The sequence below is a fragment of the Lytechinus pictus genome, chromosome 10 (genome assembly GCF_037042905.1).
Source record: "Lytechinus pictus isolate F3 Inbred chromosome 10, Lp3.0, whole genome shotgun sequence".
Lineage (NCBI taxonomy): Eukaryota > Metazoa > Echinodermata > Echinoidea > Temnopleuroida > Toxopneustidae > Lytechinus > Lytechinus pictus.
This window is the reverse complement of record NC_087254.1, coordinates 13,761,648-13,788,895: the sequence shown is the minus strand read 5'-3', so window position 1 is coordinate 13,788,895 and position 27,248 is coordinate 13,761,648. Positions and strand designations below refer to the sequence as shown.

At 35.3% G+C, this 27,248-nt stretch overlaps 1 protein-coding gene across 1 annotated transcript in view; it reads right to left on the bottom strand.

The window, feature by feature from the left end:
• The window catches only part of LOC129270210 (uncharacterized), an 86,602-nt gene extending 59,379 nt beyond the window's left edge, over positions 1–27,223 (bottom strand). Inside the window, exons 1-21 of the mRNA XM_064106022.1 lie at positions 27,205–27,223; positions 26,904–27,017; positions 26,227–26,340; positions 25,577–25,690; positions 25,180–25,293; positions 24,784–24,897; positions 24,389–24,502; positions 23,363–23,485; positions 22,668–22,781; positions 22,130–22,246; positions 21,253–21,375; positions 19,752–19,865; positions 19,115–19,231; positions 18,483–18,596; positions 15,826–15,942; positions 13,138–13,318; positions 12,730–12,986; positions 7,393–7,535; positions 5,421–5,589; positions 2,725–3,120; positions 330–404 (exon numbers count right to left, since the gene is read on the bottom strand). Of these exons, the coding sequence (XP_063962092.1) occupies positions 330–404; positions 2,725–3,120; positions 5,421–5,589; positions 7,393–7,535; positions 12,730–12,986; positions 13,138–13,318; positions 15,826–15,942; positions 18,483–18,596; positions 19,115–19,231; positions 19,752–19,865; positions 21,253–21,375; positions 22,130–22,246; positions 22,668–22,781; positions 23,363–23,485; positions 24,389–24,502; positions 24,784–24,897; positions 25,180–25,293; positions 25,577–25,690; positions 26,227–26,340; positions 26,904–27,017; positions 27,205–27,223 (2,863 nt within the window). The remainder of the gene's footprint in view (positions 1–329; positions 405–2,724; positions 3,121–5,420; positions 5,590–7,392; positions 7,536–12,729; positions 12,987–13,137; positions 13,319–15,825; positions 15,943–18,482; positions 18,597–19,114; positions 19,232–19,751; positions 19,866–21,252; positions 21,376–22,129; positions 22,247–22,667; positions 22,782–23,362; positions 23,486–24,388; positions 24,503–24,783; positions 24,898–25,179; positions 25,294–25,576; positions 25,691–26,226; positions 26,341–26,903; positions 27,018–27,204) is intronic.
• Between the last annotated feature and the right edge of the window lie 25 nt (positions 27,224–27,248).

Sequence of the window (27,248 nt, the reverse complement as noted above, 5' to 3'; positions counted from 1 at the left end):
GGATAAGCGATTTGACAGTTCAGATGGTCGTCAACGATAATCAAAATTATCATGAAAATAATGGAGACCTTATTGGAAAAATACTGAGTGGTGGGTACTTTATCTTCAATCACTCAGAATGCCCAATGACAATTTATTTTATTATTCACTTGAATGTAAATCGTGGTAACCAGTAAGGTAGTGCAACATTCAAGATTGACTAATTATTTTTTCTTACGTTATTCATGTATGCCATGTGACCAGCAACTAAAAATCAGACAAAAGTAAAACCAAATTTAACTCTTAAAAACAGCGATTTTGTATTCCGAAATTAAGACTTGGACACTCACCAAAGCAAATATATCCAAGTGAGAAGTCTTGGCAATCGAAGCATGAATCATCCGGACACATTAACTCTGATCGATCTGGTAAAAAAAAAAAGGATAAATTGTGAAATCCTACTCCTCTTTCCAACCACAGCCCATCAAATTATGTAAAAATGTTAAGAATATAATATTTACATTAATTCTTTTCACTATACTTTATTTCAAAAATACAATGACAATGATAAATTCAGTGAAAATGATCAAAACAATTAAATAGCAGTGATCAATGATAAAGATCAAATAATATAAAAAGAATTGCGAAAGTAATGGAAGAGGAAGAAAGCAAAACACAAAGAAAATTACACTAATGCCTACGAATTACCAAATGAATCAAGCTTTTATGAAAGGCCTTCTTCAGTAAATTCTGAATACAGATATCTTAAAAATACAGTACAAAATTATTCAGCAGTAAAATTATCTAATTAAAATCAAATTAGGTTTGATTATACTGTAAGTCAACTTGAACATGTTTTCTATATTTCATTCACTTCAATTCAATTCATTTATTTTCTCTTTCAATCTTTTTACATTTACAATGATAGTTCAATGTACATATTTACAAAATATAACATTTAAATCATTTTTTATAATACAATAATACCATGAAATCGAAAGGGAAGGAGACCAACTAAAAAGCAGAGCTTGTAGGGTGAAGGCCCCCTTTTACAAGTAAATTTTATGAATAAAAAAATAAGATAAAATAAAGAAAAAAAATATATATATATATAATGAATAAAAAATAAACAAATAAAAATAAAAATAAATAAATAATAATAAAAATAAATGATTCAGTATACACTGTATACAAATATCATAAAACGATTAAACATATATACAAAGAGAAATTAAAAATTAAAAATCATTAAAAATTATTTTAAAAATGTAAGTGACCAGCCACCTCAAAACCAGCAATGAGTTTCGCAAAGTGAATTTTATAATTTTTAAACAAATACTAAACTTTTAAATGATACATAATTTTATTCATTTATTTTATTATTTATTTGGCAATTCAAACATATTCAATGTTACAAAGGCAATATCAATCATTAGATAAAATGTCATATAACATTATACAGGTACGTGCAATATTTGATAGCAGTTTGCCCAGTGCATCAGTTGGTGACCAGGGAAGAGGAGAGCAAACTTAAAGGGATTATTTCACTTTACATGCGCTGCATGTAAAGTTTACAATTCTCAGTGCATGCCAGCCGGAGTGGCCCTGCCCCCAATTCACTGTTGGTTGATTGACAGTTCTCGCTTGCGTGTCCGTTAAAATGAGTAGGCCTACCATCTCAACGAAGAGGGAGGCATACAATTTTATTTTCAAATCGGGTAGTCACAGTAATTTGGGAAATCGTCTGGTAGACGGGTTCCAATATAATCACATTTTCCCACCTACATGTACTAACAACTTTTCATCCAAAATAAAGATGATTTCCAGGGTTTCTTAGAACAAATACATAAACTCATAAACATATTTCATCTTAATTTGATAATTTTTTTAATCAGCTTCTCACAAAGTTAAACAATCCCTTTAATCACTGTGACCTGATGGTCCCTCTGCCCAACTAACCGATGCACTGGGAATACTGGTAAAATATAGCATAAAGAAAAATACAATGACAATTGTGGAGATTATGATACATATAAAGGCAAAAACAAATCTTAGAAATTTATGCTTGAAAAAAAATATATATTCAAGATAGAAAATCATAAATTAGAAATATAATGTTATAAAACAATATGTGAAATTGTGCAAGGTATGCAAGTACTGAAATTAGATAAGCAGTGTTAAGAGGATTCCTGATATGAGCAGCCGGATTTATACAGAATTAGAAACATTGAATTAGGAGTTGCATGAAAATAATGAAATCAGAAAATGAATAGGGATTATCAAATCTGAAAATGATTTCACTAAATTTAGATATAAGATTTAAACTAAATATTATATTCAAAGGGGTCTAAGGATAAGGCAATCAGTATAGGGGTAAGCAAATGTAGAACTGAACTTTAGGAATATATCATAACAAAAATGAAGGTAATTATTAGTGAATATACCTGTACATGTACAAAGTCTTTATATTGGAACTGAACGTTGATAATTATGGCACTAAAAATCACTCAAAATGAAAGGATGAACATACTGTAATATTTAATGACCATGACTCTTCAAATAGAGTATAGATGACCATAGTAAGAAAGCTTAATTTGGCAAAAGTTAATCACCATTAAGCTGCATTCATACATTATTACAGAGAAGCTTCCCAGGCAAAGGTTTTTGAGTGGCTGATCACATAATCAGATCTTGACCAGATTAAAGAATATGCATGCAAAGAACTGTTCCATGACTGTGTCTCACCTGTTATGTATTTTCCTTGAAAAGTTACATAAGAACCTTCACCACCTGTCTCCCCATCTGATTTGAATCTCATCCAGACTTTCTGAGTCGCGATGCGATAAAATGTTCCCATTTCTCCGTCCGTATCAGAAATGATCGAGTCAAAATCATATGGATTGTCACCAAAACCTATGTATAGTTTGTCAAATGGTTGCTCAATACTGTAAATGTAAATGTCTACTTCAATAATGGTTGCAAACTCCGTTTGGACAGTCAGGATTTCTTCATAGTCGTTGCGATAATGCCTTTCCCAGCCTAGATGGTCAACTCCGTAGAGCTCATGAGGAAAAAACCTTGCAAAAGTCATCCGGGTGTAATCTAACTTAACATCTTGACGGTAGAGTGACGCATCATATGCTAAAAAGGGAATTCAAAAATTATTTTAACCAAACATTTACGAATTTCAGGTGAAATGTCCACTGATAAGAACCAATCATCCATACAGACAGTTCAAATATCCATACCAATCTTAAAGTTTCACGTATTGACTTAAGGGGGAATGAAACGTTGGGAACAAGTGGGCATGTGTTGAAAAAGAAAAATCAAAGGATAATATCAAAGAGAGTATGAGGAAAAATCAGGCAAATAATGAGAAAGTCTTGAGCATCTGAAAATTGCGATCACTAACACTATAGAGATCCTCCTATTGACAATGCAACAAAGATGTGTGATGTCACATGTGATGGACTATAAAATATCCTCAGTATGTCTCTTTTTGCTCTTTCTTATGGTGTTAAAAACTCTTCATCCATAATGTATTCTTTGAAAATCCGTATTACGAGCCCTCCTATAGAAAGAATACATGATAGATGTGATAAAATAGGCAGTATATATGAAATATATACAAACGTAATAAGAAAGTTGTTCACATGTGACATCTTTGTCACATTGCTAATTAGAGGATGTACATTACAATAATGATCTAAATTTTAAATGTTCATAACTTTCTTATTTATTCAATTTTCTCAAAATTTTGTTAATCTCTTTCTTTGATTTTTCTGTTTTCACACAAGCTATCTTGTTCCAAAGGTTTCATTTTCCTTTAAGTGATAACAAAGAAAATCCAGTTTATGTTTTTTTTTGCCCATCAAACTTTTATTAAAAGGCATAAATTTTTGACGATCCTTCATCATCTTCAGGAGTGAATGATAATGATCATTTAAATCAAAATGAGAGGGCGCATCCTCAGAAAGACAATGCTATGACTGACTGAGAATGCGATCCCTTCACATAAATAACAATAGCAATAGTATTAACGCATGTTTAGTGATTTTCAAATGATAATTATAATTGATCTGATTATTGTCATTTACTCCTCAAGAATAGGAAGGATCATAAAAAATTTGAGGCTTCTAATAAAGGTGTGATTGGCGTATATAAACGCACAAACACACGCATGTTATATGTTTATATGTAGATACATTATCAATTAGGAGGGAGCTAAAACCCCTAAACAAGAATGGGTGTTTTAGACACCTAAAACGACGGGGGGAGGGTCTCAAACTACCCCCCCCCCCCCATCTAGGTCAACATTTGAGTGATTGCACTGAAAATATGCAAGAACATTGCCAATGATATTGTCTCCATAACCCCATAAGTCTTTCCAAAAACAATGTACATGTAGTTTCCTTTACTATGCAAATGATACCAATTGAAGCTACATACATGTATTGACCCTTTTCCTTAAATCACTGATGCTTTTGATAAGATATTTTTGGTGTTTATTATTATTTATCATATTCTCAACAAATTTACCAGAAGAAACTAGCAGCATCAGAATTGATTGTAACATATTTAAATGTGATTTTTATGTTTTTTATTTCTTAAGACTATTATTTGCATTGATTTTTTGATGTTTGACGTAATTTGTATGGTTGTGGGGTGATCATGCAATACAGAGAGACTGTACGATGCCCCTACATTGTACAATGCATTTGCGATAATCATAAAATTTGCTTGCAATGTTTTAGGGCTATGATCTTGCAGCGAAAAAAAAAAATGTATAACCCTGCGCTAAACATTGGAGCGTATGATGATCATGAGCCTGCACAAAATCGCATGAAATATGAACACAGCACTATATTAGTCATAAATGATTACTCTATCGGCATCCAGCGATGATCATTGACCAAATGTACATGTAATGGGGCATATTTATCGTTTAATCAACCTATCCTTGACCTTATTAAGAATTAAATTGAATTTATTGGAACATCAAAGACATCTGCCGATAATCTGTTCAAAACAAATATGCAAAGCATATACATGTATATATAACTAGAGCCTAATACAAAGTGAAACAAGGAATAACAAAAATTAAGTAAATCAAAGTTATTCAAAATGGAGCATAACAGTATACAAATATGTACACATTCAACACTGACATTTGAATAATATTAACAGATATACCCATTATTATTACTATTATTACTATTATGATCATTATTATCATTATGATTATGATAATTATTATTGATATTATCATCATTGTAATTAATATTATCATCATCATTATTTTTAATATTAGTATCATCATTATTATTGCTATCATTATCATCATCATCATTGCTATCCCTATCGATATCATCAATAGCACTGTTGCTATTATTTTTAAAATAAATATTTACAATATTACTAAATGAGGTAGGCGTACTCACCATCTGGTTTTTTAAAATTCGTCGTGGTTATAAAGCGATTGTAGTACGAGACCTTGGTATACACACCAGGATAACTTGGCCGTCCGCATCCGTAACCAAAGCTTGTGATACCAACCAGGTGGAAACGGCCCTCTTGATCTTCACACTGGAGAGGCCCCCCAGTATCACCCTTTCAACACATGAAGAGAAGCAAAAAAGTATAAAATACTGAAGCTCTTAAGGGAGGGTACAAGTGTTGAATTGTGAGGAAGATGGAACGAGTTCAATATTGCAAGATTGGAATATTTTTGTTCTTCCTTATAGATATGGAAAGATCCAACCTTCTTGGTGATTAATCCTCCCCCCTTCCCTCTCCCCCCCCCCCATCCAAAATATAAGAGAAGAGAAGCATCTGACAATTTAAGATAAATATTCTATGTGTAACTATTATTTTTCTCATAAGTGGATCACATTTTCATTACACAAAAAAACATTATTGACCCTTGAACTGCTGGAGTAAGACAATTTGAAATAACTAGAGATGAAATTATCATGGCGACAATGACCCTGCCCACATTTTGCCTGTGGGTACCAAATTTCATGACAATAATATGACACAGCAGCGCGACTCTGCAAAACCTAAAATATTTCCAGTATCACCTGTTGGGGAATACAATTATAGAGTAATCTGGATATATTTTGTAAACCTAACCCTAAGACCCCCCACAAAAAATGATAGGCATCTTGACTTCACCTTCTAATATTGCTTCTGTGTGCCAACTGTTATGACAAACTGGGAAAAAAAAGTTGCAGGTTTTAACAATTTTTCCACAAAAATATGGTTACCATAGCAACTATGTCTCCACCCACTCCGAAATCATTAGGCGGCTTTGCTTTACCATAATGGACCTTCATGACAAATTTGAAGATAATTGGAGGAGAAATGCAGCCAGTAGAGCACTAACAAGGAAATCTCTGCTATTTCCACAAAAACTCTTGTTACCATGGCAACCATGTCTCCACCCACACCAAAATCAATACGCAACTTTGCTTAATGGACCTTCGCTCCACATTTGAAGATGATCGGAGAAGAAATGCAGCTGGTAAAGCGCTCACAAGGACATCTCTGCTATTTCCACAAAAACTTGTTACCATGGCAACGATGTCAATGCCAACACTAAAATCAATAGGCGGCTTTGCTTTACCATAATTGACCTTCATGCCAAATTTGAAGATGATCGGAGAAGAAATGCAGCTGGTAGAGCGCTCACAAGGACATCTCTGCTATTTCCACAAAAACTCTTGTTACTATGGCAACGATGTCTCCGCCCACACCAAAATCGATAGGCGGCATTGCTATACCATACTTGACCTTCATGCCAAATTTAAAGATGATCGGAGAAGAAATGCAGCTGATAGAGTACTCACAAGGAAATCTCTGCGGCGGCGGATGCGGCGGCACGACGTGACCAAATCCATAGTATCTTCCGAACTCTGTTCGGGGGATACAATTATGGCAAATATGTCCTCTATCCCAAATGCAAGGGGATGTACACTTAGCATATGTATCCATTGTATTTATATAATGCACAGAGGCTGAATACATAAAATACATATGGATATTATTATACATAACTTATAAATAGAACATAAATGAAGGATATTATGAATACATTCATAACTCCCTGAGTAATCGTGATTGACAATTATCATGAAGAGTTTCATTCAGTTGTCATGTACAAGGAGGTCGTCCATATAAAGAAATAACAGAAGCCAACAGCTGTATTATAAGAGGATGGGAGTTGCTTTTACACAGGCATTCCATGATATAAAGGAAAGAGCTACGTTGAGCTGGGGCTGCATAATGGCTGTCGGGCCCACAATCAATTGGACAAATTATTTTTTTGAGTATTTTTATTTCAGATTTCTATTTCTAACAATAAAATATGGGTTTTATGGATATTCATTTTCATGGAATAAAGTACCAGCACACCTGACAGGCATCCGTCTGACCGGATAAACTTCCTGCACACAGCATGCCCTGAGTGAGCTGGCGATCATGGTAGAATTCTTGGCATGCCGAACGATTGAACAAGGTAACAGTGGCTTCTTGAAGCGTGTCTGAAACAACACCTCCTGTAATACAGAAAAAAGGAGTTTTCAGCACCGTGGAAGAGGACAATCACATTCATCATCACTCAAAACAAAATTCTGAACTATATATCTCTCAATTGAGGTGTTACAGAGCACAAATGAGAAGTTTTGCTCACTCTCATGTGCTTTCATAATTGTGAAGTATGAGTTTTTTGTCAAATGAAATAGGATGAAACAATACATTTACAGAGGTGTGCATCGGTCAATCACAGTTGGGGAGAGAATGATCAAACATCAAAATGTTCTTGGTTTCCTTTTATTCTTGCACGCATTCTGTAGCTATCGTATTGCATTGTCAGCAGCACAATTTGCATAACTCCTTTTTAATATACCAAATGTGCTCAGTTCACATTGTTTTGCCTTCTTTTTTCTCTCAGTAAAACAAATGAAAATCACAGAATGATTGGAGGAATTCTTTATGCATTTTGTTTTAAAGAATCTTTTTTCTGTCTGTCATACAAATTGCACATTTTTTTTGTCATCACACTCCTGTTTGCTGGCAAACAGAATTTCTTCCATTCTCGCATTGCCCAGTCCCAAATATATTTTCAAAAGTTGGCCTAGGCACACCACAGGTAGGTAAAATGATACGATGCATGAAGAGGCTTAGTTAATTTATCAATCCACTGGCTTGTAGAACTGTGGATATAGTCCAGGTTATAAATGAGCCAAAAGGTGCCACTCGGAGAAGGAGAAATTTTCATAAAGTGCCTCTAAATCAGTTTTTTACGCTGAATATGAATATATGAGGTAAACAGGCTGTATCCTGAAAATTAATCTGTGAGGGCGCTTTTTTCAAAATAGCCTCCACATGTTCGGAAAAATTTAATTTTCATACATAGATTTTGACATAAGCATTCAATTGCCATAAAATTGGTGTCATATGAAAGCCAAATAAATTTTCTACAATTTGGTACTATTTATAAGGGGTAAGTAGGTCATTTGATTGAGATTTTAAGTAGAAAACTGAATTTTTTGTAATTTTTTTCCAAAAAACCTGGAAATTTTGGCAATACATAATTTTACATAATTCTTAGAAAAATAAAGCAATTGCCTTGAAATGTTTCAGAAAACTTTATTAATATACTATTATTATGTAAATAAATTTCAACTCTGTATCATTCTTTTTAGCAAATTTATAAGGTATCAAACTTGAATAATCAAATTTCAGAAATGTCGCTTTTTGTATGCATTTCCGTAGACTTATATGTATAATATGCATAATGTACGCCTATAGTTAGAAATTCCATGCAATTATCTACCCTTTTTTAACCACTCGGAGAGTTAAGAGTAGGTTTTTTCTATCAGCTACGTAAAAAAAGCTAGAACATCGAGGCCTACCCCTCTCGGTGGGGCTGTTGAAGTCACACCTCCCCCCCCCCCCCCTCTTGGCTATATAATGTTGTATAATGCCTATTTAATGGAAAAGTCACTATTTTGGAGCACCCATTGAGCCGGCAAGAGGCAAATGGCAGTTCTGCTATACATGTACAGAACAGTCACTTTGCTTTGAAACCACTTGGAGAGGTTTTGTTCGACCAGATACCTTAAAGGCCAAGTCTACCCAAGAAAAGTGGTGATTTGAATCAATAGAGAAATATCAGACAAGCATAATGCTGAAAATTTCATCAAAACCAGATGTGAATAAGAAAGTTATGATATTTTAAAGTTTTGCTTATTTTTCACAAAATAGTTATATGCACAATTTAGTGATATATATGCCAATGAGAGAGTTGATGATGTCCCTCACTCACTATTTCTTTTGTTTTTTATTGTTTGAATTACACAACATTTCAATTTTTCACAGATTTGACAATTGAAAACCAACTTAACTGAACCATTAAATGTTAAACAATAGTAATTTAATATGTTCAGGGAGAAATAATTTCATTTCTGTTATTCATATTGTGTTTTGTTCCTACTTACTTTGTCAATTTGTTTGAAATGAAGAAAAAATAAATTCAATCAATCAATCAATCAAAATAAAACTTTGTTTTACAGGACAATGAGGAGAAACTTAGAATATTTCATATAATAAAATATAAAAGAAATAGTGAGTGATGTCATCAGGTCCCTCATTAGCATACCGACCAGGATGAGCATATAACTATTTTGTGTAATTATGCGAAACTTCAAAATGTCATAACTTTATTTTACATCCGATTTTGAAGAAATTTTCAGTGTTATTTTTCTCTTTTTATTCAAATCAACTTGTTTTGGGGGGTGCCTAAGAAGTGGCACATCGAAGCCTACAACCCCTCTTGGGGGGGGGGAGGGGCTGCCAAAGTCACCCACCTCTTTAGCTAATATCATCGTATTGCCAATTTATTTGAAGATTCACCATTTTGGTCCAATATTGAGGCCAAAAAAACGTTTGTGCTTTATACACCCCATTTTAGTGATTTAAAACCACTTATAGAGGCAAGAGAAGAGTTTGTTCTACCAGCTACATAAAGAAGCGCTGGCACATCAAACCCCTAGTCCTCCAGGGGACTGTCAAAGTCGCCCTCTATATTATGTAAATTACCCATTTATTGGAAAATTCACAATTTTGGAGCCCCCAATGAGGCGAATAGGCATTTCTTATTTAGGGTAAAGTCGCTTTTATTCTTAAAACCACTTGAAAGAGTAGGCTTTGCTCTATCAGCTTCATATAAAGAAGTGCTGGCCCATCGAAGCCTAAGGCTGTCGAAATCACCCAACCCCTTTTGGATTATTGCCAATTTATTGGAAAATTCTCAATTTTTGAGCCCCCATTGAGGCAAAAAAAGTGTCTGTGATATATAGTTCTGCCACTTTTACTGCCTCAAAACTACTTAGAGAGGAAATAATAGGCATTGGTGTATAAGCTACATATGAGGAAATGCTGGGAAATAAAAGCCCACCCCATCCGGAGGGCTGTCGAAATCACCCCACCCCATCCGGAGGGCTGTCGAAATCACCCCACCCCTCTTGCATTATTGCCTACTTATTAAAAAAAATCCACCAATTTGGAGCCCCATTGAGGCAAGAAGTCATTTCTGATATATAGTTATGCCACTTTTACTGCCTTGAAACCACTTAGAGGAAAAGAATAGGCTTTGTTCCATCAGCTGCATATAAAGAAGTGTTGGCACATTGAAGTTTATCCCTCTGGGCGGCTGTCAATGTCACCCCACCCTGTTTGCATTATTACCTAATCATTTGAAAATTCACCATTTTGGAGCCCAATTGAGGCAATATGCATTCCTGCTGTATAGAATACCCAATTTAATTTTCTTGAAACCACTTGGAGAGGAAAGAGTAGGCTTTCCTCTTTCAGCTACATATAAAGAATTGCTGCCATATCAAAGCCTACCCAACCCCCCCCCCCCCCCCATTTCAGGGGGCTGTAGAAGTTACCCCAATCTTTTTACAAATTTAGCAAATTTATTGTAAAAGTCACCAATTTTGGAGCCCCCAAAAAAAGGTGTTTCTGATATATAGTAGAGCAACTTCTTCATATGTAGCTGATAAAGGAAAGTGTACTCTTTCCTCTCCGAGTAGTTTCAAGGCTGTAAAAGTAGAAGAACTATATATCAGAAACAACTTTTTGCCTCAATGGGGGCTCTAAAATGGTAAATTTTCAAAAAAATAGGCAATAATGCAAAAGGGGTGGGGTGATTTCAACAGCCCCCTGAAGGGGGTAGGCATCGATGGGCAGGCACTTCTTTTATAAAGCTGATAGAGCAAAGCCTACTCTTTCCTTTTCAATTTGTTTTAAGAATAAAAGTGACTATACCCTAAATAAAAACATATTTTAGCCTCAATGGGGGCTCCAAAATTGTGAATTTTCTAACAAATAGACAATATACATGATATAGGAGGCGACTTTGACAGCCCCGAGAGGGCTAGGTTTTGATGTACCAGCGCTTCTTTATATGAAACTGGTAATAATACTAATAAGTATTAATAATAATATGACTTGTAAAGCGCCAAATCCACTCTGTAGAGTGCTCAAGGCGCATAAAGAGCTAAGACTTAAATAAAAGTGTTTTCAGAAGTCTCGACAGAGGTGCATTTTTTATTTCTTTAGGAAGGCTTTTCCACAAAATGCGGCACACATAAGCAAATGATCTTTCCCGACAAGTTTTTTAAACTTTTGGAATAACAAGGTAACCAGAAGTGGATGAGCGCAAAAACCTCCTTGGTCTGGTAGAACAAACTCTACTCTTTCCTCTCTAGGGGGGAGGGTGACTTTGACAGCCCCCCCCCCCCCCCCCCGAGAGGGGTAGGCCTCGATGTGCTAGCATATTTTTTATGTAGCTGATTGAGAAAAGCCTACTCTTAACTCTCCAAGTGGTTAAAAAAAGGATAGATAATTGTATTGAATTTTTTACTATAGATTATACATATTAGTCTAGGGAAATAAATTCAGAAAGCAACATTTCTGAAATTTTAGTATTCAAGTTTAATACCTTATAAATTTGCTAAAAACATTGATACAGAGTTGAAATTTTATGAATATAATGATATTATATTTATAAGATTTTCTGTAAAATTTAAAGGCAATTGCTTTATTTTTTCTTAGAATTATGTAAAATTTGGTATTTCCAAAATTTTCAGGTTTTGGGAAAAAATTACAAAAATGCAGTTATGTACTTAAAATCTCAGCTAAATTACCTACTTACCCCCTATAAATAGTACCAAATTGTAGTAAATTTATTTGGCTTTCATAGAACACTAATTTTATGGCAATTGAATGCTTATGTCAAAATCTACGTACGAAAATTCTAATTTTCTGAAAATTTGGCGGCCATTTTGAGAAAAGTGCCCTCACAGGTAATTTTCAGGATACAGCCAGTTTACCTCATATATTCATATTAAGCATAAAAACTGGTTTAGAAGCATTATATGAATATTTCTCCTTCTCTGAGTGGCACCTTGCTCAATTATAACCCAGACTAATAGCCCCTGCCCAATCCTACACAAACTTTTTTTACAGTCAATAAGCTATAAACTCATGAATTTCCCAACAATTCTACAGCTAACTGACCCCATTTCCTATTTAAAATCCCTTCTTTTCCCATATCCATCTAACTTTCTATATTCAAAATGTTTTCTAATGTCCCACTCTAATATTTCAATACTAGGAACTCCCAAGAAGTACATTAGTACTTAACATGGCAACAGTTAGAGGGAATGAATGTGTACGAACCTTCCTCTGAATGTCCCCATCCAGTCAAATAGCACTCCTTGTACACGGTACGATTCTCGTTCTCTAAGCAGATTGGTCTGATATAGTCATTGGTGAAGTTGAGTGGAGTCTTGAACTTGATGATCCCGATGTCGTTCTCTATGGTTTCACTGTTGTAGTCCTCATGCTGGGCTCTTCCTTCTATATCCAGCTCAAGGTGATACACTGAAGTGGTAGAAAGTTTCAGGTCACCCACAACTGCCGTTTCAAATTTGTCTCTGTAAACGAGTAAAGTTAATAACTGAAGGGTTATCTGGTAGAGAGCGAAGGAACTCGAAGGCCCAAATATCTTAATTACAAGAACATCAATTAAGAACTATCAAATAGATTTTTTTTGCATCGCCGGGGCGTATTGAAAAGCAAACTTACATGCAGTGTGCAGCAGTAATGGCTGTGTTACTGTTAATAATCACCGCAGCACAACGATGAACATTTGAGCGGTCTCTGAGAGATACCATCCAGGGCCAATCTCCGAGCTGAGTCAGTGAACCACCGATGATGCGAGGAGTGGAAGATGAATGGGCTGGTCGGAATCCACAATCTGTTATGGCTACACAAGTGCAAACATGGGAAATCAAAATCAAGCTTCAGTATTGTTCTCCACCAAAAGATGACAAGTTTGTTCTGTATTTACCATTTGATTATGTCATATTATCACTTTCTGAAGCCATTTCTTGGTTCATTATTTTCATATTAAAAAAAAGCAGTTTCCTCCTCATGGATTACGTTGCATAGTGCATACAAAATAGCTAATAGTTATGATGGTAATTCAACAGATACTCCCAACATGGCCAAAGCTCATTGACCTTTGACCTTTGTCACATGACCTGAAACTCGCCGCACAGGATGTTCAGTGATACTTGATTACTCTTATGTCCAAGTTTTATGAACTACATGTAGACCAATTAATTTTCAAAGTTATGATGGGAATTCAACAAATACCCCTAACTTGGCCAAAGTTCATTGACCTTAAATGACCTTTGACCTTGATCACGTGACTTGAAACTCAGGCAGGATGTTCAGTAATATTTGATTACCCTTATGTCCAAGTTTCATGAACTAGGTCCATATACTTCTTAAGTTATGCTGTCATTTCAAAAACTTACTCTTCTGTTAAGATTTGGTGTTGACGCCGCTGCCGTCGGAAAAGCGGCGCCTATAGTCTCACTCTGCTATGCAGGTGAGACAAAAATCACACCATTTAAAAAAATAATCCAATAGAGCATTCCTGAGAACTGATCTTAATATCAATACAAGCCCCGGGTGTGTTTCACAAAGATTTTAATATGACTTTAATCGAGTCACACTCCAATTTTAGTTGTGTGTGGTATATAACCCTTCACCGCATTGGTCAGATCATGCGCACGGGACACACATTAACGTGTATCCATCAGCTGACGCATTGAATAACAAGTGCGCTTTGGTGTACAGAGATGACAACCTAAAGGGATGGTTGTCAGGAATATTTACCATATTTGTCAGGAACAAATGGGAGTTTCTCAGGAACATCCCGCGAAGTAGCATCGTTTATACGCTCAACCACCCAATCGCCATTGAGATTGTGCATGCATGAACCGCGGCTTGCACTCCGCACTTCGCTGTGTATTCAGCAGCAGCGCGCGGAGGCGCTTGCAATAGAAATCTCAGTAGAGAAACTCCCGTTGGTTTACCGTTGGCCACACACACGCTGCATGCACGATACATGTATACACAATACACGCATATACATGCACAATACACAATACACGCATATATACACATGCACAGCAAAGCAATACACAATACACATGTATTATAGTTGTTTTTTCCGTAACCTTTTTATTGTTGCCGTAACACCGTAATTGGAGGAATAAAATCGGAACAAATACGGCGAATCCGTAACGGTTGGCATCTCTGGGTGTATAGCATGACTCTAAGTCACACTAAACTCTTTATGAAACACCTCCCAAGATCAACCAATTCACTGTCGTCCACAACTGTTAATGCCTACTGTGAAGTGGGCAGTGAACTGATTTTCTATCCCACTCTCCACATTTCCTGCTTTGCATCATCGTTAAAAAATGCACTGAAAAGATAGTAAGTACAGCCTCAACAGAATATTTATTATTTCAATCTGTCTGGTTGTTTACAAGTGTACAAGTCTCTTTGTCATCATGGCCAAAAATGTTTGCTCAGCTTCTTACACTTAACTTTGTCACTTTGCTGTGCCAAAGAGAAAATATGTATGTATAGATAATGGGTGCATGTGTCCATTAAGAAGACTAAAATAATATATAGCATTTATGAGGCGCCGATTTATCTAATTTCCTTTTCAATGTAACACTATATTACCCCGGCTGTAGCTGCAGCGGCGAGAGGCACTTGGTGCATTCAAGGAATTAATCCTGCCGGGTACCCGTTCACCTCACCTGGGTTGAGTGCAGCCCAATGTGGATAAATTTCTTGCTGAAGGAAAACACGCCGTTGCTGAGATTCGAACCCACGCCCCTCTCGTTGAAAGACAAGATTCGTAACCACTAGACCACACCCCCAACAATAATTAGGAAGTTTTCACTCCACAATGCAGGGTAGATTCAAGAACACAGAAAATGTATTGTCAAATTCAAAAACAACCAAAAAGTCTTTGTCGAAAATTGGTGAATAAAAAACAGCAGTTTCGTCCAGTGGACTCTGGACAAAGCGACAAACTTGCAATTTTTCATCAGATCGGAAACTTAGGACGAAATTGCTGTATGTCAGCATACAGAGAGTTGTGATTGATCCAATCAATCGCAACTATGGAAAGCCAGCAAAGTCAACATATAAAATTTGGTGTGTTCTCCATTGTTTTACAAAGGATATTTTGCAAATATCCTGTAGAAAAAATTATGACACTGATGGATTTCCATAGAGTTACGATTGATTGGACCAATTGTAACTCTTTGTAAGACGGGGCCCTTGTTCACCTATTTCGACAAAGACCTCCCAGCTGTTCTGTGTCATTTGACAGGATTTTGGATCCGTTGTTCGTTGCGGGGTGAAAACTTTCTAATGCACACTTCGCAATCAGTTACTTACCTGTACCACAGTCTTTTCCTCCCCATCCTCCTTCACATGAACACATGTAATCCCCATTGGTGTTATTACATACTCCACGATTGCTACAAGCACCTTCTAGGCTGCATTCATCAATGTCTATGGAATAGTCAATGAAATGAAGAAAATGCATGCAACGTTCAATCATTTCAAACAACGAGGAGGAATGTTTACAATATGGATAAGTATATTGTATGACTAAATGCTGATAGATGTACCAACATGATGGTCAGTAAATTGAAGATTTTTCTTGTTTTTTCAGGTTTATCCTTGGTCCGCAATTATATTTTTTCACATCGGTGAAATTAGAGAATTCAATAAATTTTCATTCACTATTTCAAAATTTATTTTTCATTAAGATTGCAAGAACTGTATGTTCTAAACCTTTAAAGACTCGACAACTTATTTTCAGCCACATAAAGCATGAGTTTATGTATTATTACATTCTCTAGCTGACTACTATAAAGTACAGAATCAATGACACCCAAAAAATAGTCTGACATTTCAGCATTTTTATTTCATTCATGTATGTCGGCTACGCATGATGAAAACATAACCATCAAAATGTGGTGGGAATTAGTCCATAGGCCACACAATATGTTGCCATTTAAATACCAACTTAGCCCCTTTGGCCCATATTCTGAAGTCAGGTTTAAGTTAGACCATGGTCTAAGGTTTTGGTTTAACTATGGATAGCCAATTGTGACATAACTCTTTAAAAGTAGAGGTTCTATATCCATTTGACTCTCAAACTGTTAACTGTCTGAAAAAATAACGAGAATATTGTCTTGACCATTAAAGAATTGGGAAGGAACATGATAATCATAATAAACATAGAATGTATAACTTTTTTTTTGCTTCCGAAATTTTAGCAGTTAGATCATGGTCCAAGTTAAAACCAACTACAACCAACAAAACCAAGAATAAGGGCCTTTGAAATCAGCCCTAGTTGGCCTGATTCCAAACAATTTTGAATGAAGCCAATTTACTCAGATTTTAATGGGGTACAAAAGGCATTCATTTATCCATACCTTGGGCCACCATGGATTCATGTCAAATATGACATGACAAAAAAGGGGTTTTGATTGTATTCTGTGCTCTGAAATGCATACTTTGGTATTAAAACAATCATCGGCATCGGCTTATGAGCTCCACATTACTTTGACTTTAACAGATCTTCCAACCTTAACAAGAACATTTCAATATTTTAAACCCTAACCAGACAAGGCTTTTTGGGTGTTATATGACAGGGGGAAGGGGTTGAATCAACCCCCCTTGATATCTCAGCCGCTGATCACGCGAACGCCGTGAAAATTGGCATGATAATAGTTTGAGGTGTGATCTACAAGGATGTATGGTTAATTTTTCTGAAATAATATATTTATATATGAATTAATTATGCTAATTTATGCATAAATCAAACTTTTTGCTCTAATTCACTAAAAAAGCTCCTAGAATACGAATGTCTGGTGTTGATATGCTTCATACCATTGCTAAAAATTACAAATTCTGGTTTGAAAATGAATTTCTTATGTACTTTATTAATTTAGGAATTTCTTATGCACTTTTATGTTTTAAACCTATTTTTTTGTTTTGCCAAATTCATATCATAGTAGCTAACCTTTTGAAGCATAATTATGTTATAATCGATTAATTTCATCAGATGAAAGTAGAAATAATCATATCTTTCTAAATAAGATGAGAAAACTCAATATACATTGACTCTGCACACAAAATCACATTTTGGAGCAATTTTTGGTCTGACATCATCACTTACGTAATGTTGCATAATTTTTCAACCGAATACCCAGGCATCATAAATTTGATCTAAAAAATGCACAAGACTTCAAAGTAACAAGTCAGTGATGGCCCAGTCGAAACATTTCGTGCAGCGGGATGGTCAAAGAAAATGTTGAGGGTTGATTCAACCCCCACCCCGGCGGTTTTAGGGTTAATCATGCACAAAAAGAATGCGGTTCATAAAGTGCGCATAATCCTAATTTAAAAGCAAAAGATGTAAAATTTATGACAGGGTCTAGCTGTGTTATTTTTTTCATTTCTTTTGATACCATAATATCCCAATACCATGCTGAATTTAATGTATTTACTGTGGTAATATTTATATACGTTGTATTAATTTCACTCATCATCCATGACTATTTTCAAAAATATTTTCCATTTTATAAGTACTTAGGCCCTACATTTGAATTTCTCCCTTTTTTCAATCTCTTTATCTCCCTATCTCTCTTTGCAATTAAGCCAACCAATATACGCACATTCGCGGGATGCCAGCTACTTCATTGAGGATATGCCCCACATGCCCCCAGACATTCCTATTGCTTAGAAGGGCTCCCACTCAGAACAGTGATTTTGATTTGTTTGCCTCCCAAAAGACTTACGAGAGATATGACAGGGAAAAGACAATGTTCATAATAGCGATTTGTGACAATCATAACGCTGTCAAATCTCAGAGAGAAATGGCAAAATTTATGACAAAAGTTATGACAGTGTTCCAGAAAACTGGGCCTGTCTTTTGCACAAAACCACCAGCATTCTTCTCATTTTTAAATACAAATTATTGAAAATCAGTACTAGTTGGCAACTCTTTTTCAATTGTTTAAATGACTAAGATGACTCACCTAATTCACAGTGTTCTCCAGTGAATCCACTTGTACATGAACATACATATGCTGCCGTTTCATCAAAGCAATATGCGCCATTCATACAAGGGCCCGATGCACATTCGTCAATCCCTGATGCAAAATAAATATCAAAGAACATGAACAAATCGATTCAAATCATTGAAGATGAAAGTGTTCCTTGCTATTGGAACTTTGATATTGTGCACCGTCATCTATTGACAATGACTAAACAAATCTGCATTCAATGGAACGAAGAAAGCTACTTAACATTACTATGATTTTTGAAATGGTATTTGCTTTGCAACTTGTACGATATATTTCACTTCTTAATCAATTCATCCATCTAACAACCCATGGTCAGATTGATACCAAAGCTTTCATAATATGATACCTAGAATACCAGCGGGAATCAATATATAGTAGTTACCACTGCTTGCGCTCAGTTATATGACTTGATTTCTATGTTTTTAAGAAATACCAGTATAGATAATCGTAGTTTGGACAAGTCCTGAGTTTCCACAACCAAATGCAATAAATTGCGATTTATCGATTGAGTCCGAAAGTAGTTGAAGTAAATGCCACAGTATGATATGCTGTTAGATTTTATATGTAGTATATTTCTGACTTACTTTCGTAACATGTGGGTCCATCATAGCCAGGAGGGCATTCACATCTGTAGGAACCAGGTTCATTGACACAGGTAGCTCCATTTCGACATGTAAAACTTTTTTCACACTCATCCACATCTGTTTAATACAAAATATATTTGTGATCACAGTGAAAGCAAGTACATAATCAGTCTATGAAGAGGCGGAAAAAAATCAGGGCTTTAAATTTCAATGAGAAAATTAAAATTAAAAATTAGAAAGTTGTCACTCTTTGACATGTACAATTGTATCATTCAATGTTTAACATGTTGCAAAGCCTGGATTAAATATACACAAGATGAGTAATAAATAATAAAAATAGGCATTTATATATCACCCCCCCCCCCTCTCAACTCTGTTTAAAAAGATAAGACTTCAGTTTAGATTTGAAAGACTTTAGTGATATAATTCTTCAATTCAATGGCAAATTATTCCAAAGAGAAGGTGCAGCGGCAGAGCAAGCTCGCTCACCATAGGCTACTGGGAGTCTTAAGAAGAGATTGGTGTGATAACCTCAGGCTGTGAGCTGGTGTGTAAGGCATGACAAGGCCAACTAAATAAAGAACATACATTTCCCAAATATGCAATTCCCTCATGACATCTTTTTTTCCCCACTTACCCATTTCACATTGAATGCCTATAAACCCTGAATCACACAAACAACTTATAGCATCGGTGTCTTCCATGCAGGTTCCTCCATGCAGACAGAAATCAGCAGTACACTCCATGCTGCCTGTTTGTAAAGAATAAAATAGCCCCCCAAAATGATTGAATATTAGAATGATTTAGATGAATATGTTATCCATATAGGTATATTGAATGCATCTTATACACACAAACTTTAAATAGGAGCAGCAAAACGGGGCGGGTGGACATGTGCGGAAAATCATGAGAAGATGGTAATTTTTACACTTTTGTACTGCACCATTACTGAAATAAATTGGGGCTGAAGCCCCCAAAGCTGCCCAAAGACCCGAGGGGTTGTATAGATTGAAATTGGAAAGAAAATACTGAAAAAAGATATATTGATCATGTTGTTATAGGAACAAAATGATTTAAGATTGCATTGGACTGGAATTGAATTTATTAAATGCATACCCTCTAAATTCTGAAGATTTGAAATCAATATCTAAGATTGAAGTGATGACCGAACTCAAAAAGATTGTAAAAAAAAAGATTAACTACTAAAACAATTAAATTGGGATATTTAATCTAATTCTAGGTTGGTCTTTCATTGTAATCTACAGAAATATGTAGAGTCACGGCTAAAGAAACATCTCTAAACATCTCCTTTGAAATGGCATTGAAATGTTTATTGTCAAATCATCCTCGGAAACACAACAATGTATCAATCATTGCACAATGCAAATTAACCCATCCTTCCAATAACCTTTGATATAGCATGCAATAACAATTCAAGGGTCATCCAAAGGAGGTCATATCACCCTGATAAATCACGATGTGCTAATTAATACTACATCGGATGCCAGTGAAGCCATGTGAACAATTACAAGTATACGATCCCCGTCCATCAATACATGTCGCACCATTGAGACAAGGCTGCATTTCACATTCATCAATATCTGAATCAAAACAGGAATATATAACTCTTTAAATCATTCATACATAAAGATAGGTAGGTCTAAGGGTTACAGAGAGCATAATTCTTATTCAACCATTAAAAAGACATCAAAAAAGCTTTACAATATGAAGTTGATATAGAAGAGAAATAGAAATTACGGAATTGACTAGATTGTCTACCATCTTTCCCTTATAATTGACCTAATTTATGACAATGTGATAAACCTTTTTGTCGCTGTAATAATGAAATATGTGTATAATCTTAAAATTGTGTTGATATTCACTGCAATATAATTCAAATCAAACCATATTTTGTTTTGATAAAGCATTATTTCTTGTACCTTGATCTGAAAAATAACAAATAATCTGATTTTTTTTTAATGTCAAATCAATATATATTTTTTCATTTCAAAATTGAAAAAATATCAAACTTTGTTAATTCATTGTTTTTAATTTAAAGAATGTTTGTATTAACTATAATAGTTATCATTTGATTAATCCTGATTATACTTCAATTGGAAAATCCTTAATTGATATACCTATTTCACAATTGGTCCCAGTAAACCCGACTCCACACAGGCATGTGTATTGATCTCCACTGCCTTCATTGAAGCATTGGCCATCGTTTTCACAAGGGTTGTCGTCACATGGCTGTCCCACTTCTACGAATTTAAACAAAAATGTTAATCATCACTGAACAACCATTGCAGTAGTGTGTAATGAGGATATAAATGAATGTTTAGATGTTTACAGTACCCCATGGATTTCTATACCTCGGTTACATAAAGCTAGCGTTCAGCACAGTGGCGTACCTAGGATTTTCCACAGGGGGGGCAAAACCGTCCGCCAAAAAAATTGAAAAGCAAAAAAAAAAGGGGGGCAGACTACAGTACATATCCGAAATAGAAACTGACCACAGCTTCAGGGTTGACTTATATTCTATTCACTTGGTCTACAAACAATATAACCGGTGTGTTCGCTTGAAACCGGGAGTTCAAACCCTGACCACATCAGACCAAAATATGAGAGTTGCTGCTCGTTGGGGTCAAATGATTCAAAGGGTATCAGGTGCTGCACAGTGGCTGCTGCGCCCATAATCAATTGGGGAAAAAAAGAATATTCAAAATATTTCCAATTCAGATTTCATTTTGAACAATAAAATTTGGATTTTCTCCAGGCCTACTTCTCATATACATGTAATCTGATACCGCATGGACAAAAAAAAATGAACAGAATCAGAAAATTATGTTCATAAACAGTGCATCTGTAAAACAGTGTAAGATGAAGGTAATATCAGACAAAATTTGTAAAGAATATCGTTTGTTCCACGGTACGATTGAGACCCGCTTTAAAAATACCGGCCCAATTGACAATTTGTTATTATTCACAATGGTTATTTCGTGGGGAATGACTTACCCACTTCACAGTCTTTGCCCTCCCAACCAGCCTCGCATCTACATTCATAAGACCCTTCTGTGTTCCTACAAGCTCCATGGTTGTTGCAGACACCATGCATATTGCATTCATTGAAATCTTAATACGAAAAACATATATAGACAAGTATTCATTCGTATGAAGAACGTATAAAGTTATGCACAAAAAAAGACGATGTCTCAGGAGGCGAACATATGCACATATTTTTAATGTTATCAAAAATTACATAAAGTGAGGAAGGAAAGAGGAAAGAAAGACACCTATTTTTAGGAAAGGATGGCTGGCTAGAAAAAAAAAATTAAAGGCCATCTTTCCTGCTAATAGAACCAGGTTATTTGGACTCATCTGACAGGCGAGGGGGAGAATTTCAGCCCCCGCCCCCAACCTCTTTAAGGTTAACAGTCACTGGCGTCGTCCCTGATCGGAAGATTATGTAAATGTTACAGGCCATACTTCCTCAGCTTTCAAATAGTACAGTGATAAAAAAGTTTTAAATTATCCTTGATACAAACTTCTTTACCTTCTTCACATTGAGTGCCAATGTAGCCTGATGGACAAGCACATGTTACAGAATTGAAGTCTTCAATGCATGTCCCTCCATTCTGACAGAAACCCTCTGGACAGCTCTCAATACCTACAGAATTGTTAATGTAATCTCCACATCAAAATAACATAATCATACATCCTATTTGTGGTGGTTGTCGAATGTTAAAAAATTGCTTCAAATAGAATGCCAGTCTTTTCCTCTAAGGTTTTCGGTGTAAGAGCAAGCCAAACCCCTGAAAAATTTATCTGATTAAAAAGTGAGAAATGAAACTGGCATAAAACTGATAATTTCATCACAATTGGATGTAAAATAAGAAAGTTGTGACATTCAAAAGTTTCACTTAACTTCATATTATATGCAACATCCTGGTTGGTATGCAAATAAGGGTACCAATGTATTTTATTTGATGGAATATGAAATATTTTTGTTGGTTCCTTATAACAATGTAAAACAAAGTTTGATTCCTCTCTGAACATCTTGAATTAGTATATTGTGATTCAGTTAAAAGGTTTCAAATGGTTTAAAGGGTATTTTAAGGTTCATTACCTACTTGTTTAGGAACACAAAATGAAAAGGTGAGCAAATTCAAGAGGGCTGGCTGAAAATAATCTGGAATTTAATAAATGATCTGATTTATAAAAGATATGTAATCTACTTGGTTAACATACCAATTTCACAGTGAACACCGGTATATCCTTCGTCGCAATCACATCTGTATGAACCTGGTTCATTGATGCACTCTGCCCCGTTTTCACATTGGTTAAGATCGAGAGCCCCACACTCATTGACATCTGTATATATACATAAGAGAAAATTCAGAGGCAACAGCCAAGTTCTTGTTAATCCTATTTGTTTTTATTCAGATATTGTTTTGCTTCTGGGACCAGGTGATATTGTTCAAGTAGACACAAGATGATCACCAAAACTGAGATTTTCACATCAATAGAAAGATTTCAACCCGTAGAATAGCATCTAACTCCATCCACGTAACAAAACAGAAAGAAAATACAGAATTTAACGAACGAAACGCCACCCAAAACTGAGAGCTGGAAACGCAATTTCACTCAAGGAGAAAGGGCCCGTTCATGTGACGTCACGCAGTGGTATTGTGTTTCTGGGTTTTGTACAAGCACAGTACAAACCCACGTACTCTCCCAACAGCAGAGGCTATATTTTGCCCTGGAAGCGTGGTTATTTTTAAGATTTTTACTTTATTTAGAAAAAGAATAACAGAACAATATCATGCAGTCAACGTTTCTTTGTATTTCATCAGTAAGATTATTAACGATTGCTGATGGAATAAAATGGGAAACAAGGTTGGAAATGTTTACACAAAAGTACATACGGTGTATGTATGAGGGATTTGGTGAAGTGTCTAGTGAATTGATGACTGAACTGTGATCATATATATATATGTATCATAAAATATGAATAAACCCAACTCAATATAATAAAATACATTAGAACAAGTATGACATCATCAATTTGCTCATTAAATATTCATGAAGACATGTCTAGAATTTCACCGGAATAATGCAAATCTGTAAAATTCCATAACTTTGTTATTCCTTGTCCAATTTTGATCAACTTTTCAGAGTTTATTTTGTCTGATTTTTCTTAATCTATTCAAATCATTTTATTTTCAGCCTGGAGTACCCCTTTAAAAGCAGTAACTTGGGCTAATTGATAAGTACCTGATTCACACTGAAAACCAGTATAACCGTCAACACACTGGCAAGTGAAAGAGTTGATACCATCCACACAGGCTGCTCCGTTCTCACATGGGTTAGTATCACAGTCATCAATATCTACAAATATACAACAAATAACACAAATGGGTTTTTATGGCCACCTATTAAAAGAAAAATTTGAAGGAAACAAAGGTGTGTACATGTACATGTTTCATTGCTTGTATTTTTTCTTGGTCTACACACTGTAAATTGGTTGGTTTCTCAAAAGGACATGGGCTAGACACATCTACCAGTAGCCTACAATTAATTTGGAATATCATAATGGAAAATTATCCATGAAAACAAGGGACAGTCAGAGATTTGTGCATTTCTGCATGTTTAAACTTAATAAGAAATACCTGATTCACACTGAAAACCAGTATAACCGTCAACACACTGGCAAGTGAAAGAGTTGATACCATCCACACAGGCTGCTCCGTTCTCACATAGGTTAGGATCACAGTCATTAATATCTACAAATAAACAATAAATAACACAACTGGGTTTTTTATGGCCACCTATTAAAAGAAAAATTTGAAGGAAACAAAGGTGTGTACATGTACATGTTTCATTGCTTGTATTTTTTCTTGGTCTACACACTGTAAATTGGTTGGTTTCTCAAAAGGACATGGGCTAGACCCATCTACCAGTAGCCTACAATTGATTTGGAATATCATAATGGAAAATTATCCATGAAAACATGGGATAGTCAGAGATTTGTGCATTTCTGCATGTTTAAACTTATTAAGAAATACCTGATTCACACTGAAAACCAGTATAACCGTCAACACACTGGCAAGTGAAAGAGTTGATACCATCCACACAGGCTGCTCCGTTCTCACATGGGTTAGGATCACAATCCTCAATATCTACAAATAAACAATAAATAACACAACTGGGTTTTTTATGGCCACATATTAAACAAAAAAAATTTAAGGAAACAAAGGTGTATACATGGACATGTTTCATTTCTTCTACTTCTTCTTGGTCTGCAAACAGTAAATTGGTTGTTTCCTCAGAACGACATGGACTAGACCCATTTACTAGTAGTCTTCAATTAATTAGGGATATCTTAATGGAAAATTATCAATGAAAACATGGGACAGTCAGAGACTTGTGCATTTCTGCATGTTTAAACTTATTAAGAAATACCTGATTCACACTGAAAACCAGTATAACCGTCAACACACTGGCAAGTGAAAGAGTTGATACCGTCCACACAGGCTGCTACGTTCTCACATGGGTTAGGATCACAGTCATCAATATCTGCAAATAAACAATGAATAACACAACTGGGTTTTTTATGGCCACCTATTAAAAGAAAAAATTTGAAGGAAAAAAAGGTGTATACATGGACATGTTGCATTTCTTCTACTTCTTCTTGGTCTGCAAACAGTAAATTGGTTGTTTCCTCAGAACGACATGGGCTAGACCCATTAACTATTTACTAGTAGTCTTCAATTAATTTGGGATATCATAAGGGAAAATTATCCATGAAAACATGAGACATTCAGAGACTTTTAACCCTCCATGAAATCTCAAAAGGGAAAGGTTAGGAGTACATGTTTTCTCAGTCACAGAATAAAGAATAAGATGGACGAATATGACACGTGACCTGTGACCTTTTACATAATTAGTTAAAGAAATGTACCTTGTTATGTATAGGATGACAGGAATTTTACTTTTAAAAGAAATCTTTCTGAAAGTAGCTTAAATAATATGTTTAAGTTGGATGGGAGGAAAAGTTCAATAGAGTAGTATATGGAACTCCTTAATATCATATACATGTATACACCATGTACCTGATTCACATTGAATACCAGTATAACCGTCAACACACTGGCAAGTGAAAGAGTTGATACCATCCACACAGGCTGCTCCGTTCTCACATAGGTTAGGATCACAGTCATTAATATCTACAAATAAACAATGAATAACACAACTGGGTTTTTTTTATGGCCACCTATTAAAAGAAGAAATTTGAAGGAAAAAAAGGTGTATACATGGACATGATTCATTGCTTCTTCTTCTTCTTGGTCTACAAACAGTAAATTGGTTGATTTCTCAAAACGACATGGAATAAACCAATTTACTAGTAGTCTACAATTAATTTGGAATATCATAATGGAAAATTATCCACATGGACATTTAGAGACTTGTAACCCTCCTTGAAATCTCAAAAGGGAAAGGTTAGGAGTACATATTTTCTCATCCGGCCCGAAAGGGCCAGATGAGCTAAAAATTGATCGCATTCATTTCATCTGTGTTATCTTAAAGGGCAAGAACACAACAAAAACTTAATTTGAATAAATTGAGAAAATCAAACAAGCATAACACTGAGAATTCATCAAACTCGGATCAGGATGTGTAGTATCTTTAGCTTTACAGATATGTGTATGAGTTGGAGTGAGAAAAAGTTTATTACAGTTGTATATGCTACTAAAGTAAAGTGAATCTCATACATGTATACACCAAGTACCTGCTTGACACTGAATACCAGTATACCCGTCAACACACTGGCAAGTGAAAGAGTTGATACCATCCACACAGGCTGCTCCGTTCTCACATAGGTTAGGATCACAGTCACCAATATCTACAAATAAACAATAAATAGCACAACTGGGTTTTTTTTATGGCCACCTATTAAAAGAAACATTTGAAGGAAACAAAGGTGTGTACATATACATGTTTCATTGCTTGTATTTGTTCTTGGTCTATACACTGTAAATTGGTTGGATTCTCAAAACGACATGGGCTAGACCCATCTACCAGTAGCCTACAATTGATTTGGAATATCATAATGGAAAATTATCCATGAAAACAT